This window comes from Symphalangus syndactylus, chromosome 18 (assembly GCF_028878055.3).
Source record: "Symphalangus syndactylus isolate Jambi chromosome 18, NHGRI_mSymSyn1-v2.1_pri, whole genome shotgun sequence".
NCBI lineage: Eukaryota > Metazoa > Chordata > Mammalia > Primates > Hylobatidae > Symphalangus > Symphalangus syndactylus.
Window position 1 is genome coordinate 101,575,052 of NC_072440.2, and position 17,809 is coordinate 101,592,860.

General features: G+C 49.3%; 1 protein-coding gene across 6 annotated transcripts in view; it reads right to left on the reverse strand.

Annotated features, from left to right (window-relative positions):
* The window catches only part of ATP6V1C2 (ATPase H+ transporting V1 subunit C2), a 59,944-nt gene extending 42,567 nt beyond the window's left edge, over positions 1-17,377 (reverse strand). For 3 of the 6 annotated variants that reach the window (XM_055252128.2, XM_055252127.2, XM_055252126.2), the window contains exons 1-3: positions 17,277-17,377; positions 16,056-16,210; positions 12,326-12,393 (exon numbers count right to left, since the gene is read on the reverse strand). In XM_055252128.2, coding sequence (XP_055108103.1) covers positions 12,326-12,393; positions 16,056-16,184 — 197 coding nt within the window. In that variant the 5' untranslated portion in view covers positions 16,185-16,210; positions 17,277-17,377. The remainder of the gene's footprint in view (positions 1-12,325; positions 12,394-16,055; positions 16,211-17,276) is intronic. The other 3 variants (XM_063623969.1, XM_063623968.1, XM_063623967.1) reach the window with 1 other exon arrangement.
* Positions 17,378-17,809: the final 432 nt, after the last annotated feature.

Below are 17,809 nucleotides of genomic sequence, written 5' to 3' on the forward strand. Positions count from 1 at the left end.
GTCCCAGCTACTCGGGAGGCTGAGGCAGGAGAATGGCGTGAACCCGGGAGGCGGAGCTTGCAGTGAGCCGAGATCGCGCCACTGCACTCTAGCCTGGGCGACAGAGCAAGACTCCGTCTCAGAAAAAAATAAAAATAAAAAAAAATAAATAAATAAAAATACAAAAATTAGCTGGGTGTGGTGATGTGTGCCTGTAATCCCAGCTACTCGGGAGGCTGAGGCTACCGCTTGAGCCTGGGAGGCAAGATTGCAGTGAGCCGAGATCATGCCATTGCACTCCGGCCTAAGCCACAGGGCGAGTCTCCATGGAAGGAAGGAAGAAGGGAAGGAGGGAGGGAGGGAGGAACCCACATGCCTGGGAAGAGCACAACCAGGTTACAGGGCAGAGTCGGAGGGAGGGCGTCTGGGAGCTTCTCTTTGCACTCAGAAAAGCACTAAGGATTTATATCTGAATGCTCCACACACAAAGCCAAGGCCCCTAGAGCTGAGGAAATGGAGTGCACAGAGGCCCAGAAGCTTGCCCCAGGTCACTTCACTGGTGGCCACATGTCAGCTGGTCCTGACCCCCAGCCTTCCCCTAAAGCCAGTCTCCATCCGTGAAAGCAGGTGCTAGCATGCCCGCTCTGGATAACCCAAAACCCCAGGCCTGCCAGTGCCCGGCCACTGTCAGGGTACCTTGATGAGAGGGGCCACCTGCCCTAGCCTCGCTCCTGCAGCCACACAGGAGGGGCCCGCACACCTGAGAGAGGAGGCCCAGAAGCTTCCAGGGGGAGCCTGTTCCCTGCCTCTCCTGGTGACTCAGGAGCCCCTGGGCACCTCACCCCATCCTTTGTCTCTCTACTTCCTCCTCCACCAAGCGACAATGAAATCGTCATGCCCTGCAGCAATGTCACCAAGAAAATGTGACTCCACAGCAATTAAGTGATTTTCTTTTCACAAAAACAAAGGTCCAGTGAGGCTCACTAGGAGGCTCCCCCTGGGGACTCTGGCCACAGACACACCATGCTTTAAATTCCAACTTGGCTTCACAGAAACTGGAAGTTTAAATAAGGAGCTGACCTTTGGCTCTTTAGAGGGACTCCCCTCCACATACAGTGTGTAGAGCCACCCAGCAAAGTTACTCTTGTCACTAAGAACAGAATTCTCATTGGCCAAGCTGGCATTATAGAGTGATTCACCCACATGCGGTCCAGATAGTAATGCCCTACCCTCTTCAAAAAGCCAATTTCAGCCGGGTGCGGTGGCTCACGCCTGTAATCCCAGCACTTCGGGAGGCCAAGGCGGGAGGATCACCTGAGGTCAGGAGTTTGAGACCAGCCTGGCCAACATGGTGAAACCCCGTCTCTACTAAAAATACAAAAAGTAGCCGGGCCTGGTGGCGCACATCTATAATCCCAGCTGCTTGGGAGGCTGAGGCAGGAGAGTCACTTGAACCCAGGAGGCAGAGGTTGCAGTGAGCCGACATAGCGCCACTGCACTCCAGCCTGGGCGATAAGAATGAGATTTGGTCTCAAAAAAATGAAAAAGAAAGTTTTCCCCTTGGAAGGAACAGGCAAGGAGGACCTGAACTCAGCTCCCAGAGAAGTGTTGCTTAAATCCCCAGGGCCTACAGTCTTTTAGGAATCATTGGGCAATCCCCCAAGTGTTTGGGATAGAAAGAAACATCACACATTGAAGTTCTGGAGACTACGCCAAAAAGTCAATCCACCGAGCAGCTTAGCCACTGAGAACAATTGCCGGTCCTGCGCTCACGGAGCAGAGTTCCAGCACACACAATGTGAAGGGCTTCCCCGGAGTTTTGCAAGCTGCAGCCCAGCCCAGGGGATGCAGGAGCCAAGGCCAGGAACAGCCCAGTCACACAAATAGCAGTACAATGGCTGATAAGCTCTTGAAAATATGTTTACTCTCGCTGGAAATCCAAGAAATGCACATTAAAACAATCACACATCATCCTGCCAGGTACACGAAACAAGTTTCTTAAAAGCACTTAATAGATGGGCTGTGATAAAAGGGCACTTCTTCTAACTTCATTGGAAAACAAGTTAGTAGTATGTACAAACAGCTTTCAATATGTCTATAACCATTATACCAGTAATTCCACTTCTGGGCATGCAACTTTTTTTTTTTTTTTTTTTTTTGAGATGGAGTCTCACTCTGTCGCTCAGGCTAGAGTGCAGAGGCGTGATCTCGGCTCACTGCAACCTCTGCCTCCTGGGTTTAAGTGATTCTCCTGCCTCAGCCTCCCAAGTAGCTTGGATTATAGGTGCCCACCACCAAGCCCGGCGAATTTTTTTGTATTTTTAGTAGAGACGAGGTTTCACCCTGTTGGCCAGGCTGGTCTTGAACCCCTAACCTCAAGTGATCCGCCTGCCTCGGCCTCCTAAACTGCTGGGATTACAGGCATGAGCCACTGTGCCCGACCATTGGTAAAGTTATATTTAAACATCTCCATGCAACTTTAAAATAATCAAAAATTTACACAATGAGTTATGCAAGGATATTAATTACAAAATTAATACCCCGCAAAAGGCAAAGATAACTTATACAGTGGGCTTTAATAGTGGACTGCGGAATGCAGATAATTAAAACGAGGTCACCTAGAGGGAACGGGCTGGCTGGCAGTCTGGAGACGTCTTCTGGGTGAGCAGTCTCCTGAGATCAGGCCAATAAGAAGAAACCTGCCCTGCTAGGCTGGGGTGGTGGGTGGGGGGTCTTCCAGGCATAGGACCAAGGCAGGATGGAGCCAGGGTGGCTGGAGAGGAGTACCCTGGGGCATGACCAGCTAGGGGTCTGGAAGCGAGGGTCGCAAGTAAGAATTTTACATTGAGGGCACAGAAAAGCCATAGAGGGTTTCATGCAGGACAGCCATGTGATACGGTGCTTTTATTTATTTATTTATTTATTTATTTATTTATTTATTTTTAAGATGGAGTTTTGCTCTTATTGCCCAGACTGGAGTGCCATGGCGAGATCTCGGCTCACCGCAACCTCCGTCTCGTCTCCCGGGTTCAAGAGATTCTCCTGCTTCAGCCTCCCAAGTAGCTGGGATTACAGGCATGCACTACCACACCCGACTAATTTTTTCTATTTTTAGTAGAGATTAGGTTACTCTATGTTGGTCAAGTTGGCCTCCAACTTCCCACCTCAGGCGATCTGTGATACGGTGCTTTTAAGAAGATCACTCCGGCTGCTGTGGGGTGAATGAATGAAAGGGAAACCGGGAGACAACTGAGTCTGTTGCAAAAACACAGGAACGCAATGAAGGTGGCTTCGATGGACGTGCTGAGAAGTGGGTGGATACGGGACAGATTTTGGAGGTGGAGCCCACAGGACTCCATCCCTACTGGCATCTCCTGTGGAGGGTTGGACAGGGAGGTGGTGCCCAGACTGTCTGCTTGAGCACCAGGGCCTTAAGTTGCTGGAGGCTTTGACTGAGATGGGAACGAACCCTAGGCAGAAGGCTGCACAAATGGAAGCTGTCTGTTGAGCATGATACCAACTTTGGACATGAAGCTATGCAAAAAGAACATCCAAAAAGGACCACGGGAGGTTGCCCCTGAAGCTCGTGAAAATAAGGAACGTCCAAATGGCTGCCATTTACCGGGGCTGTGATGAGCACCAACACGGTGTTAAGTGAAAAAGGCCTTGCTGGGACCTGGGGAACAATGGAGCTGTGGGTCCCGGGGCAGGGCCCGAGATGGAAATGCCTCACATTAAATTTAACCTCCAAAGAATGATCTCGGGATTTCACAATATTGCCTCGAGCTGACCCTTACTCCCACATGTTGTACCTAAAGTGGCCAGCCAACATTCCTTCCTCCCCTGCTGGCTGGACTTCTGGTTTGATAAGAGCTGCTGGGGGAAGCCTGGCAGATACTGGAGACTCTCCCAGCTGGGCCTAAACTGAAAATCAAGGCAGGGGAGGCAAAGCAGAGCTACTGCCACCTGTGAGGGGCCTACGACAGAGCAAGGGCAGACCAGGGAGCCAGGGAGTCCGAGCTGGAAGCATCGTGGAAAGCCCAGGGCACAGGGTCCCCCAGGGCAGACGGACCCAGACAGACAGACCATTAATGGCAAGTTGATGGATCTGGAGTGTTTTCCCTCCTCTGCCACCCCCGCCCACCTTTGTCTTTCTAGGATCTTCTCTCTGGGCCTGTTTCCTCCTTTGGAACTCTTGCAGGTTAGATAAGATCTCTAACGGGCTGCCCAGCTCTTCTAACCCAGGATGCTCCCCTCTATTCATCCATTCAATCAGTCACCAAGGGCCTCCATGTTACAGGTGCTAGGGATCTAATCATAAGCAAAAGACAGGGAAGAAAAATATGACCAAATAATTCCACAAGAAGACGTCAAAATCCACTGTGGCAAGTGCCATGAAGGAGGGGAGCACCAGGTGTGTTAGAGAGGGTGAATCTGTGGGCGTGATGGCAGAGGGTGTGGGAAGAGGTGGGGAAGACAGTCTCCCGGAGCTGGGGAGGAAGAAGAGGGCTCAGCAGCGGCAGATGGGAGGAGGAGGGGTGAAGAGGCCTGGAACAGCCGCCATGGAAAGTAGGAGCCCTGCAGACACACACAGTAGGGCTGCCCAGCAGCTTAGAGCAACCCACCATGCATGCGGCATACAGAGACATGCAACCGCGGTCTATTCACTGAATCCCACGAAATGCCACATAGGTCATCTCAATCTGACATTCTTCCACCAACAGAGAAGAAAAGCCTATATGCCTTTTACAATTCCATTTACTTCTCTTTAGAATGCCCTTAAAAGAACTGACTCACAAGTATCACTAAGCAGACATCCACACTCAGCTTGCAATCTTTGATCAGCCAAGCCTCGGTCAGCTCCATGGAACCACGTGGGTAAAGAAAAAGGCAGCAGCTATTCCACAGACAGGGGAAGCACTCAGGGGCAAGCAACGACAGGGGAAGCACTCAGGGGCAAGCGACGGTCACCAAGCACCACAGCACCCAGGAGGTCCTGCTGAGGTCCTGCTGACCGCCCCAGCGCCTGGGAAACGCACTCTGTCAATCAACACCGCAAAACAGGCTAAGATACTGTGAAGGACTCACACGTTTTTTTTTTTTTAAACAGGGAGAGAGATTTTTTTTTTTAAAGATAATAGCATTGGGTTTTTGAAATGTTCATGAATGATAGGGCAAATACAGAATAAATTAACAAAGGCAGTATGAAGGAATAAATTAAAAAAAGAGAGAGAAAGCTCTCGTAAGCAAAAGCTGCCTTCCAACTACATGGAAAAACACTCTAGTGCCCTAAGTAAATAAATAATAAAAGGATATTGAAACAATACACCCTGAAAACGCTTGTGCCTTCTCTGTTCTCCTGGGCAGAAGCAGTGCTGACAGGTTTATGCTACCGAGGTTACAGACCCAGCTAGCATTTATTTACCTAATAACACTCGAGGACTTTTCAAAGAATCAGAGAGGACATTTCAAAGAACTGATGCCATTCTCCAGATTTATTAGTACATATAACCCACTCTTTTACCCCAAGCTCTAGTACCAACTCCCAACACAGGACACCCTGACCCCTGGACTAGAAAAAAGCTAAGATTAGAATTTTGACGTGCTCAGACCACACCATTTTCCTTCCCCCGATAGGAAGGCTCTTAAGAATATATACCCACAAGGAAAACGAAAACAACGCACAGTGATTTTTCATTCTTGCCACACCTAGTCCCTATTGTTTAGAAAACACTTAAATTTGCACAGGTTCTATCTGTTTCACAATTATAGCCACAGTCTTGCCTGTTCATGCATTTTCATTCCTTTGTCTTTTCTTTTTTTTTTGAGACAGTCTTGCTCTGTGGCCAGGCTGGAATGCAGTGGCACAATCTCGGCTCACTGCAACCTCCACCTCCTGGTTTCAAGCGATTCTCCTGCCTCAGCCTCCTGAGTAGCTGGGACTACAGGCTCCTGCCACCAGGCCCGGCTAATTTTTGTATTTTTAGTAGAGATGGCATTTCACCATGTTGACCAGGATGGCCTCGATCTCTTGACCTCATGATCCACCCACCTCGGCCTCCCAAAGTGCTGGGATTACAGGCGTGAGCCACCGCGCCCAGCCTTCATTTCTTTTTCTTAAACACATGCTACACTACCACTAAAAGCAACTTGTGCAACAAGTATGTACAGAACAAAACACTAATATACTTACTGCGGAAACAGAGCAAACAGACAAAAAAGAAACTAAAGTGGGGCTGGGCATGGTGGCTCACGCCTGTAATCCCAGCATTTTGGGAGGCCAAGGCTGGCGGATCACCTGAGCTCAGGAGTTCAAGACCAGCCTGGCCAACATGGTGAAACCCCGTCTCTACTAAAAAAATACAAAAATTAGCTGGGCTTGGTGGGGGGTACCTGTAATCCAGCTATTTGGGAGGCTGAAGCAGGAGAATCACTTGAACCCGGGAGGCGGAGGTTGCAGTGAGCCAAGATCATGCCACTGTGCTCCAGCCTGGGCAGTAGAGCAAGACTCTGTCAAAAAGAAAGAAAGAGAGAGTGAGAGAAAGAGAGAGAGAGAGGGAGAGGAAGAGAGGAAGGGAGGGAGGGAGGGAGTAAGGAAGGGAAAGCAAAAGAAAGCAAGAAAGAAAGCGAAAGAAAGTAAGAAAAGCGAGCAAGCAAGCGAGAAAGAAACTAAAATGGAAACAACAATCCAGGATCACAGAATGTCAGAGCTAAAGGGGTTTTAGAGAATAAGAGGTTAGAAGATTTGCACTAGGGCAGAAAATTGGTAGCAAAGACAGCTCTAGAATTGCTACCATTTCTGCAGCAGGCAGGGAACCATTCACACTTTTTTTTTTCTTTTTTTCTTTTCTTCTTGAGACAGGGTCTCACTCTGTTGTCCAGGCTGGAGTGCAGTGGTGTGATCTCTGCTCACTGCAGCCTCGACCTCCTGGGCTCAAGCAATTCTCCCTCCTCAACTTCCCAAGTGCTGGGACTACAGGCATGCACCACCACACCTGGCTAAATTTTGTATTTTTTGTAGAGATGGGGTTTCACCATGTCGCCCAGGCTGGTCTTAAACTCCTGGGCTCAAGTGATCCACCCATCTCAGCCTCCCAAAGTGCTGGGATTACAGGCATGAGCTACCACACTTGGCCCAATTCACACTTCTTAAGCCAACCTTCCTGCACGAGACCAGTCTCCTGCTGCAGTTTGTCACTGCTGCCCAGGAAAACCTAAGGCATTCACCAGCCTAGGGCAGTGGGCTGTTCTCGATGGCATCTGTTACAGGCCTTTCTTAGGTTTAGCATTATTTGATTATGTGATGTGATTATTTTATTAATATGAGTCTTCTCAGCTAGGCCATAAGTTGTACAAGGCCAGTCATACCTCCCTGTGGTGCAGAGAAGCCTAAGAAGGGAGTCAACATTTCCAGATCAAGTCACTTTTTCTTGGAAATTAACTTTCACAGGACAGGCCCTGGGATTTGATAATACTTGATTTAGCATGATTTTACTTCCCTTCATTCGTCTGAGAGCAGACAGATTTTATGAATGAGAGAGCCAAAGATTAGGTTTCTTTCTCAAAGACTGTGAATGGTGGCTAGGTGTGGTGACTCATGCTTGTAATTCCAGCACTTTGGGAGGCCAAGGCGGGAGGATTGCTAGAGCCCAGGAGTTCGAGACCAGCCTGGGAGATATAGTAAGACCTTGTCTCTACAAAAAATTTTAAAATTAGCTGGGCATGGTGTTGTGCACCTGTGATCCCAGCTACTTGAGAGGCTGAGGCGGGAGGATCACTTGAGCCCAAGAGGTGGAGGTTGCAGTGAGCCTTGATGGTGCTACTGCACTCCAGGCTGGGTGACAGAGCAAGACCCTGTCTCATGAAAAAAAAAAAAAAATTGTTGGCAGGGCGCAGTGGCTCATGCCTGTAATCCCAGCACTTTGGGAGGCCAAGGTGGGCAGATCACCTGAGGTCAGGAGTTTGAGACCAGCCTGACCAATGTGGAGAAATCCCGTCTCTACTAAAAAATACAAAATTAGCCGGGCATGGTGGCACGTGCCTGTAATCCCAGCTACTTGGGAGGCTGAGGCAGGAGAATCGCTTTAGCCCAGGAGGCGGAGGTTGCAGTGAGCTGAGATCGTGCCATTGCACTCCAGCCTGGGCAACATGAGTGAAACTCTGTCTCAAAAAAAAAAAAAAAAGGTTTACACCTATGTATTATCTCATTTCAAAAAAAACCACTGTGAACAGCAAACTACTTGGTGACTAGGAGTGCTTGTGTGTTAGTCCAATATCCCATACAAAGCAAAATGTCACTAACAAAGGCATCCTATTATTCTTAGGCAATCAGAAGGTAAATAGCAACAGAACACAGAGAACCCAATTTTTAGCCCATGGCACTAATCTGCAGATTAGAAATCCTCAAAGTGGCCAGGCACAGAGGCTCACGCCTGTAATCCCAACACTTTGGGAGGCTGAGTCTGGAAGATCACTTGAGGTCAGGAGTTCGAGACCAGCCTGCCCAACATGGTGAAACCCTATCTCTACTAAAAATACAAAAATTAGCCTGGCCTGGTGGCACATGCCTGTAATCTCAGCTACTTGGAAGACTGAGGCAGGAGAATCACTTGAGCCCAGGAATCAGAGGTTGCAGTGAGCTAAGATTGTGCCACTATACTCCAGCTGGGACAACAGAGCGAGATTCTATCTTAAAAAAAGAAATACTCAAAGTCTGTTCACTAGAACTCCTAATTCCATACAGTTCATCAAACAAGGCAGTAGCAGCCATATCACCATTCCACTAAGAAGAAAAGAGCAAGTCCATGGGCCCTAAAAACCTGAAAGTTTCACAAATGTTAAGGGTTAGGAGAAGAAAAAGAAAAGGAATCCCTGAAACCCTTTAAGGAAGCAGTCAGAGCGCTGAGTCCCAGCACTGCAGCCCAATAGGCCACCACCCAGCCCTTGGGGAATGCTGCCCTCATCTACCCCATAGCCAAGGTCTCGATCTGTCATCCAGGCTGGAGGGCAGTGGCACGATCACAGCTCAGTTCAGCCTCGACCTCGTGGGCTCAAGCAATCCTCCCACTTCAGCCTCCCAAGTAGCTGGGACTACAGGTGCACCACCACAGCCAGCTAGTATTTTTTACTTTTTGTAGAGACAGGGTCTCACTATGTTGCCCAGGCCCTTCTCAAACTCTTGGGCTCAACTGTCCCTCCTGCCTTGGCCTCCCAAAGTGCTGGGATTACAAGTGTGAACCACTGCGCCTAGCCTGATCTTACTTCTATTACTACATTATCCAGAAATTATATTTATATGTTGAGAAAATTAGATGTATGCACTGTAAACACAATATAAAAATAGTTATATTTGGATGGCTTAATTATGGGTGATTTATATTTTTTTCATGCTATTCTATGATCTATAAATGCTTTCCAATGAATCACTTGAGGTCAGGAGTTCAAGACCAGCCTGGCCAACATGGTGAAACACCATCTCTACTAAAAATACAAAAATTAGCTGGGCATGTTGGCACGTACCTGTAATCTCAGCTACTCGGCAGGTTGAGGCAGGAGATTGCTTGAACTTGGGAGGCGGAGGCTGTAGTGAGCCCAGATCATGCTACTGCACTCCAGCCTGGGTGACAGAGTGAGACTCTATCTCAAAAAAAAAAAAAAAAAAAAAAAAAGTTTTCCAATGATTATATACCAGATTTGTAATAATTTTTTTTTTTTTTGAGACAAAGTCTTACTCTGTCCCAAGCTGGAGTGCAGTGGCACGACCTCAGCTCACTACAACCTCCGCCTGCTTGGTTCAAGCAATTCTTGTGCCTCGGCCTCCCAAGTAGCTGGGATTACAGGCGCCAGCCACCACATCCAACTATTTTTTTTTTTTTTTTTTTTTTTTGTATTTTCATGTTGGCCAGGATGCTCTTGAGCTCTTCACCTCATGATCCACCCACCTCGGCCTCCCAAAGTCCTGAGATTACAGGCGTGAGCCACCACGCCTGGCCCAGATTTGTAATAATTTAAACAAAGATATATAATTTTAAGACTCCACAACATCCTCATACACTTTTTTTTTTTTTTTTTTTTTGGGACAAGGTGTCACTCTTTCACCCAGGCTGGAATGCCGTGGCATGATCTCGGTCACTGCAGCCTCAAACTTCCAGGCTCAGGTGATTCTTCCACCTCAGCCTCCTGCATAGCTGGCACTACAGGCACATACCACCATACCCGGCTAATGTTTTGTATTTTTAATAGAGATGAGGTTTTGCTATGTTGTCTAGGCTGGTCTCGAACTCCTGGAGTCAAGCAATCCACCAGTCTATTCAAATAAATGAGGGTACATCTAGATATTCACAGTAACACAGCCATTAAAAGAACGAACATGCAGTTATGGACTGATACGAAACTATCTCTAAGATATGTTATTTAACTAAAATGCAAGATGCAGAATATATGCTATCATTTGTACAAAATTAATTTTAAGGCTGAATGTGGTGAGTCACATCTGTAATCCCAACACTTTGGCAGGCCGAGGCAACAGGATCACTTGAGGCCAGGAGTTCAAGGCCAGCCTGGGCAACATAGTGAGACCCTGTCTTTACCAAAAAAATACAAAAATTAGCTAGCTGGGCATGATGGCATGTGACTATAGTCTCAGATAATTGGGAGGCTGAGGTAGGAGGATCACTTGAGCCCAGGAGTTCAAGGCTGCAGTGAGCTATGATTGTGCCACTGCACTCCAGCCTAGGCAACACAGCCAGACCCTGTCTGCAAAAAACACAAATAAGTAAACAAATACATGAATGAATAATATTAATTTTAAGACATATTTATTTGTGCATGTATTGGCTATCTCTGGAAGGCTTACCTAGAAAGTTATAGGAAAATTGCCTTAAAAGAGGGGCAATGGAGGACTAGGGACAGGAAAGAGAAAAACAAGTGAGAAGAAAACTTAATTTTCTTTTTCTTTTTGAGACGGAGTCTCGCTCTGTCACCCAGGCTGGAGTGAAGTGGCGCTATCTCGGCTCACTGCAACCCCCATCTCCCCTCCCCCGCCCAAGCGATTCTCCTGCCTCAGCCTCCCCAGTAGCTAGGATTATAGGCACCCGACACCACACCCAGCTAATTGTTGTATTTTTAGTAGAGACGGAGTTTCGCCATGTTGGCCAGGCTGGTCTCAAACTCCTGACCTCAAGTGATGCACCTGCCTCAGCCTCCCAAAATGCTGGGATTACAGGCATGAGCCACCACTCCTGGCCAGAAACCTTCACTTTCACTATATATATCCTTTTTGTACTTTGAGTTTTTGTTTATTTGTTTGTTTGAGATGGGGTCTCGCTCTGTTGTCCAGGCTGGAGTGCAGCGGCACAACCATAGCTCACTGCAGCCTCAAGCTCCTGGGTTCAAGCATTTTTCTCACCTCAGCCTCCCCAGTAGCTAGGACTACAGGCGCACATCACCACATCTGGCTATTTTTTTTTTTCTTAGAAACAAGGTCTTTTGGCTGGGCATGGTGGCTCATGGCCTGTAATCCCAACACTTTGGGAGGTCGAGGCAGGTGGATCACCTGAGGTCAGGAGTTTGAAACTAGCCTGGACCACATGGTGAAACCCTGTCTCTACTAAAAATACAAAAATTAGCTGGGCATGGTGGAGGGTGCCTGTAGTCCCAGCTACTCAGGATGCTGAGGCAGGAGAATCACTTGAACCTGGGAGGCGGAGGTTGCAGTGAGCCACGATCAGACCATTGTACTCCAGCCTGGTCAACAGAGTGAGACTCTGTCTCAAAAAAGGAAGGGAGGGAGGAAGGGAGGAAGGAAGGGAGGAAGGAAGGGAGGAAGGAAGGAAGGAAGGAAGGAAGGAAGGAAGGAAGGAAGGAAGATAGGAAGGAAGTCTCTCTATATTGTCCAGGCTGGTATTGAACTCCTGGGCTCAAGCGAGTCTCCTGATTTAACCTGTGGAGTAGCTAGGATTACAGGTGTGAGCCACTGCACCAGGCCTCTTTTTGTACTTGAAATTTTGTACTATGAGCATTTATTACTAAAAAATAAACAAACTTAAAAAGGCTTGGTGGGAAACTACACCAATGAGTTTTCCAAGTGTCTTGGCACCTATGCATGATTTTCAGGTTGAAGGTAACCACTTAACAAGTGCTGCCTCCAGCACACAAAACACCAGGAGGGACCAGGCAGGCTCCTGCAGACCCAGCACCCGCAGCGGGACTGATCAGTTTTCTCTGCTCACTTTTGGAACCAGGTCTAGACAGGTCCATACTCCAGTTCAGCCAAAGCAAGAACACTGTGTCCTCTGACAACAATGTCAAATTCTCACTTGTATGTAGTAAATAAGGAATATTTTACCTTTCAGCAAAGGTGTCGAGTTTCCCCAACTCATCAGAGAGGCCAACCAGGGAATCCAAGGTCCCCACCTAGACAGATCATAAAAACGTCAGAGGCTTACAGGTTTCTGGCCAAGCATGATGCCATCTCAACAACAGGGCAGGGACTCTGTCACTTCATCTTGAATTTGTCACCCTTGGTCGATGGCCAAAGTGGAAAGTAGAAAGAACTCTTAATGGAAACCAGTGGATTTGGGGGTGTCTTTATTTACTTATTTTTGACCAACAGGATAAACTGTCATATGCCTGCCACAGGAAGCAGTGACTATGATGTTACCATCTGACCTCAGCTCATTTTCCTCTTAGAATGGCAGCCTGCTAGTCAGTCATGCTGTTAATCTCCATAGCTGAGGAAGAGATATACCAGAAAGCAAGTTAAAGAAGTTCTCATTCCTAAAAGCTTTTCTGCTCCAAGACAGTCCCACCAGTTGTGTTTTTGTTTGTTTGTTTGTTTGTTTTGTCATTGTTTTTGTTTTTTGAGATGGAGTTTTGCTCTTGTTGCCCAGGCTGGAGTGAAATGGCACGATCTCGGCTCACCTCAACCTCCGCCTCCTGGATTCAAGTGATTCTCCTGCTTCAGCCTTCCTGGGTAGCTGGGATTACAGGCATGCACCATCATGTACAGCTAATTTTTTATTTTTAGTACAGACGGGGTTTCTCCATGTTGGTCAGGCTGGTCTCAAACTCCCGACTTCAGGTGATCTGCCTGCCTTGGCCTCCCAAAGTGCTGGAATTACAGGCTCGAGCCACTGCACCCGGCCCCACTGTCTTTTTCTCTGTTCTTTGCTGTTATTAACCATGATCTTGAGGCCGAGGTGGGCAGATCACCTGAGTTCAGGAATTCGAGACCAGCCTGGCTAATATGGCAAAACCCTGTCTCTACTAAAAATACAAAAATTAGCTGGGCATGGTGGCATGTGCCCGTAATCCCAGCTACTTGGGAGTCTGAGGCAGGAAAATCATTTGAATCCGGGAGGTGGAGGTTGCAGTGAGCCAAGATCGCACCATTACACTCCAGCCTGGGCAACAGAGTGAGACTGCATCTCAAAAAAAAAAAAAAAAAAAAATTATTGCTGGGGAAGGAGGCAGCTTTTTCTTTCTTCCCACTTCATCATTCACCTAAGTTCTTTTCTTTTCAGAGTACTTATGATCTGGTTTTTTTGTTGTTGTTTTTTATTTTTTGAGATCTCGGCTCACTGCAACCTCTGCCTCTCAGGTTCAAGTGATTCTTCTGCCTCAGTCTCCCAAGTAGCTGGTATTACAGGCATGTGCTCCATGCCTGGCTAATTTTTTTATATTTTTAGTAGAGATGGGGTTTGGTCATGTTGTCCATGCTGGTCTCGAACTCCTGACCTCAAGTGATCTTCCCGCCTCGACCTCCCAAAGTGCTGGGATCACAGGAGCGAGCCACCGTGCCTGGCCATGATTTATTTCTCAGTGTAGAAATTACTACAATGTCCAAAATTGTCTTTAAAGGTCTTTTCACAGAATCAGAAAGAAAAGGGTTGCTATCGTGTGGTACCACCAACTAGATGTTAAAAAGTAATTAGGTTCTGAGACTTGGCAGAATTTCAAGAAAAAAAAATTAAGAAAAATAATTAGGAGGCTGGGCACAGTGGCTCACACCTGTAATCTCAACATTTTGGGAGGCCGAAGGTTTGAGACCAGACTGGTCAACCTGGTGACACCCCATCTCTACTAAAAATACAAAAACTAGCCAGGCATGGTGGCATGTGCCCGTAATCCCAGCTACTGGGGAGGCTGAGGCAGGAGAATCACTTGAACCCAGGAGGCGGAGGTTGCAGTGAGCCTAGATTGCACCACTGCATTCCAGCCTGGGTGACAGAGCGAGACTCCATCCAAAAAAAAAAAAAAAAAAAAGTAATTAGGAAATGATGAAGCCTGAATATCTCTACCAAGCCAAGTCGCTTCTTTTCAAACAACTTAATTTTAAGCAACTTCTGCAGGTGCTGTGTCTTCTTTTCTTATCTTTTTACCTTCCAGAGTCCAGCACAGTGCCTCACACACAGTATCAATGAGTGGATGCAGAATTTACTAACCCGTACAGTGTCCGTTGCTGGACAAGCAGAGGCAGGCTTAAAAAGGCAGCAAGATGTGGGTTCAGAACCCACTGCTGCCACTTACCAGCCTGGCAACACTTAGCCTCTCCCAGCCTGTCCCCAGAGTCAGCTTCCCGGTGACACATTTAAAGTACCTAGCTGTCAGCACTTTGCTCAACAAATGTTAGCAAATGGGGTAGCATTACAACCCTGGTAGCTGATGGGGCAGCTGTTTTGGCAGAGGAGCAAGGTGAGGTTTGAAAAGGGAGTATATGGCAGTTTTCTACAAGAGCAGATGCTGGGCAGTCAGTGCCATCTCACCAGCACCTGTGCCATGTGGTCTGGGAGAAAGCTGTAGTATCTTCCCCGTGGAAACCTACAGCCTCGGAAAGTACCACGGTAAGTCCACTCTTTTTGAAGTAAAATAATTGTGTGGCCAGGCGTGGTGGCTCACTCCTGTAATCCCAGCACTTTGGGAGGCTGAGGCGGGTGGATCACCTGAGGTCAGAAGTTTGAGACCAGCCTGCCCAACATGGCGAAACCCCATCTCTACTAATAATGCAAAAATTAGCTGGGCATGGTGGCATGCGCCTGTAATCCCAGCTACTCGGGAGGCTGAGGCACAAGAATCACTTGAACTTGGGTGGCAGAGGTTGCAGTAAGCTGAGATCGTGCCACTGCACTCCAGCCTGGGCGACAAGAATGAACTCTGTCTCCAAAAAAAAAAAAAAAAAAGAATTGCACGTCTCATTCTTTTTTTTTTTTTTTTGAGATGGAGTCTCACTCTGTCGCCCAGGCTGGAGTGCAATGGCACAATCTCGGCTTACTGCAAGCTCTGCCTCCCAGATTCACACTATTCTCCTGCCTCAGCCTCCCGAGTAGCTGGGACTACGGGAGCTCGCCACCACGCTCGGCTATTTTTTTGTATTTTTTAGTAGAGACGGGATTTCACTGTGTTAGCCAGGATGGTCTCGATCTCCTGACCTCATGATCCACCCACCTTGGCCTCCCAAAGTGCTGTGATTACAGGCATGAGCCACCGTGCCTGGCCTCATTCTTCCTTAATGTTTGTTTCATTTGAACTTTGCCCTCCACTCCAATAGCCCTTAGATGCCTGGGCACGACCCAAACTCCCTTCTGCCACCAAATTCCCTCCCTTCCCCTCCCTCAGGACCAAAGGGATCCTAGATTTCCTCCCCTGCCCCCAGGTCAAGAGTACAATCAAGGCTGAAGCCCCCCAAGCCTGCACATCTAAACTATACGGTCGGTCTTCTGAGACGTTGCAGACAAACCAGGAGGAGCCAGAGGAACACCCGAGAGAACTTGAGTGTGCATTTACCATGCTTCCCACTTTTTGAAGCATTAGACACTGCTACCCACAACCTTGTCCCCCTGTTCATTCCTTCCTGTGGCTGCACCTACATAGGTATCACAATTAATTTTGGACTATGGCATGATATCCCACCTAGCCCATCACCTCCCTGTCCATCCTCAAACCTCACCTTGTCCTCAGAGCCCCTGCCTTTGCCTTGATACTTTCTCCTTGGCTTCCTCAAGTAGCAACCTCTGTCTCCCTCTCCGGTCTCCCCCCGACCAATCCATCCCTTTTTCACTCCTCCCCAGGAATTTTACCTTGAAGTCAGGAATAGCGAATTTGGTATTATAAGACAGGTTGGACTTGGAGGTTACAGTATTCATCCTCTCCAGAGCTTGCAAATTTTCCTTATCGCCAGGGGCAGAAATTAACCAAAACTCCGACATGCTTCCAGTCTTCTCTTACCCAGTGACTGCCCAGAACCAGCACAAACATACACAAACAGAAACAGGAGGAGAGATGTGTCAGATATCCCCGCCTCACCACTCCCTACCCTCCAATTCATCCTTTCTAGGATCTGTGAGCTCCAAGGACATCCATTTGCAAAAGCAAAGCTCTTATCTGCACCTGGGCAGCCCTCAGGTGCTCACGAATCTCCAAAGCTCCTTGGTCCCTGCGGTGGTTCTGGATGGTTTTCAGGAGCATAGTAGGAGGGAGAGGTTCCTTTCTTTCTCTCCACCTCAGTGAACAACCTCTATCAGGCATCTGGAGGAGGATACCTTCTGGGGGAATATTTGTCTTCCTTCCACACTGCATCTTCTGGGATGCAGGATGGGGTGGAGGAAGGCGTGGGATGAGGGAAGGATTTTCACAACAGGCTACCAGGTCAAACCGCAGGTCAAACTGGCCAACCTTGTGATTGGTATTGGCTTTAAAAATAGACTTCAGAAGGATTTTTTTTAATAAGAAAAAAAAGTAGTAGGGGGTGAGGGGAACTCTTTTTTCCACTAGGCGAGGTGCCCGGCTCAGCAGAGCTGGGTCCCTTGCCCGACCTGGCCGGCGGTTTCGCGGCCGCGTCTGCGGCCTCTACGGCCGATTCGATTCGTGCTGCTCCTTCACAGGTGTCCACACCCGCACCTTTCCCCCTTGGCCGGATTCCCCTTTTCCGCTTGCCTCCCCGCGGCGTCTCCGGATGGCTGGGGGAAAGCAGGATAAGCCCTGAGGAGCCAGAGACGCCTGGTGGAACCTCTTCCTTTTGGACTCCCGGTCCCGCTCCAATCTGAGGGCGTTTTGTTCTCTCCTAACCCCGCGCAGACCCAACGCAGCTCCTTTCCGCCTTGACTGCCCATGGCCTGGGGACGAACTGGCCCCCCGCAGCACCTGCGGAGATGCTACCAGCCCCGCCGCAGGGAAGCGCGCGGAGGTGCCCGCTGCCCACGTTCCCAATGAGAAAGCTCAGGCCAGTGCGCAGCCGGACCCCGTGCCTGTGTCCCCACCCCGCCCCCGCCTCGGGTCCCCGCTCCGCGGTGCGTCCTTACCGGGAGCCGGCGGGGCGCGGGCCGCGCGATAGGGGCTGCGGGCGACGGGCGTCTGGTGCGGGGCCGGAGCGCACTGCCGGCTCCCGGGAGGCAGCGGCTTCGCTGCCCCGCGCCCCGCCCCGCCTTTTATCCCGGGCGCCGGAGGCGGCCCCGGCCCCGCGGGATATTTGCATACGGGCCGCCCGCCTCCCGCCTCGCTCCAGCCAGGGGCCCGAGACCCGGGAAGCAGGTGCAGGCGCCGGGCGGGAAGGCGCGGAGGAGACGCGCAGGGTCTCCAGTCCGCTACGCGCGAGGGCCGGGGCCCTGGGGGCTTCTGCTGCGCGTCCCACAGGGTCTCCTGCCGCACGACTGCTCTGCCGCGTCCGGGACGCGTGGACGGCTGAGCCGGGTGGGAGTCGGGAAAAGGCTCCGAGCTCCGGACCACCCCGTCCTCCCGCTGCGGCCGCCGCAGCCCCGCCTGGTCACCCACTCTCGCCTCACAGAGACAGGCGCGGATCTCAGGGGAATCACCTACTCCCAGGTGTCTCCAGGCC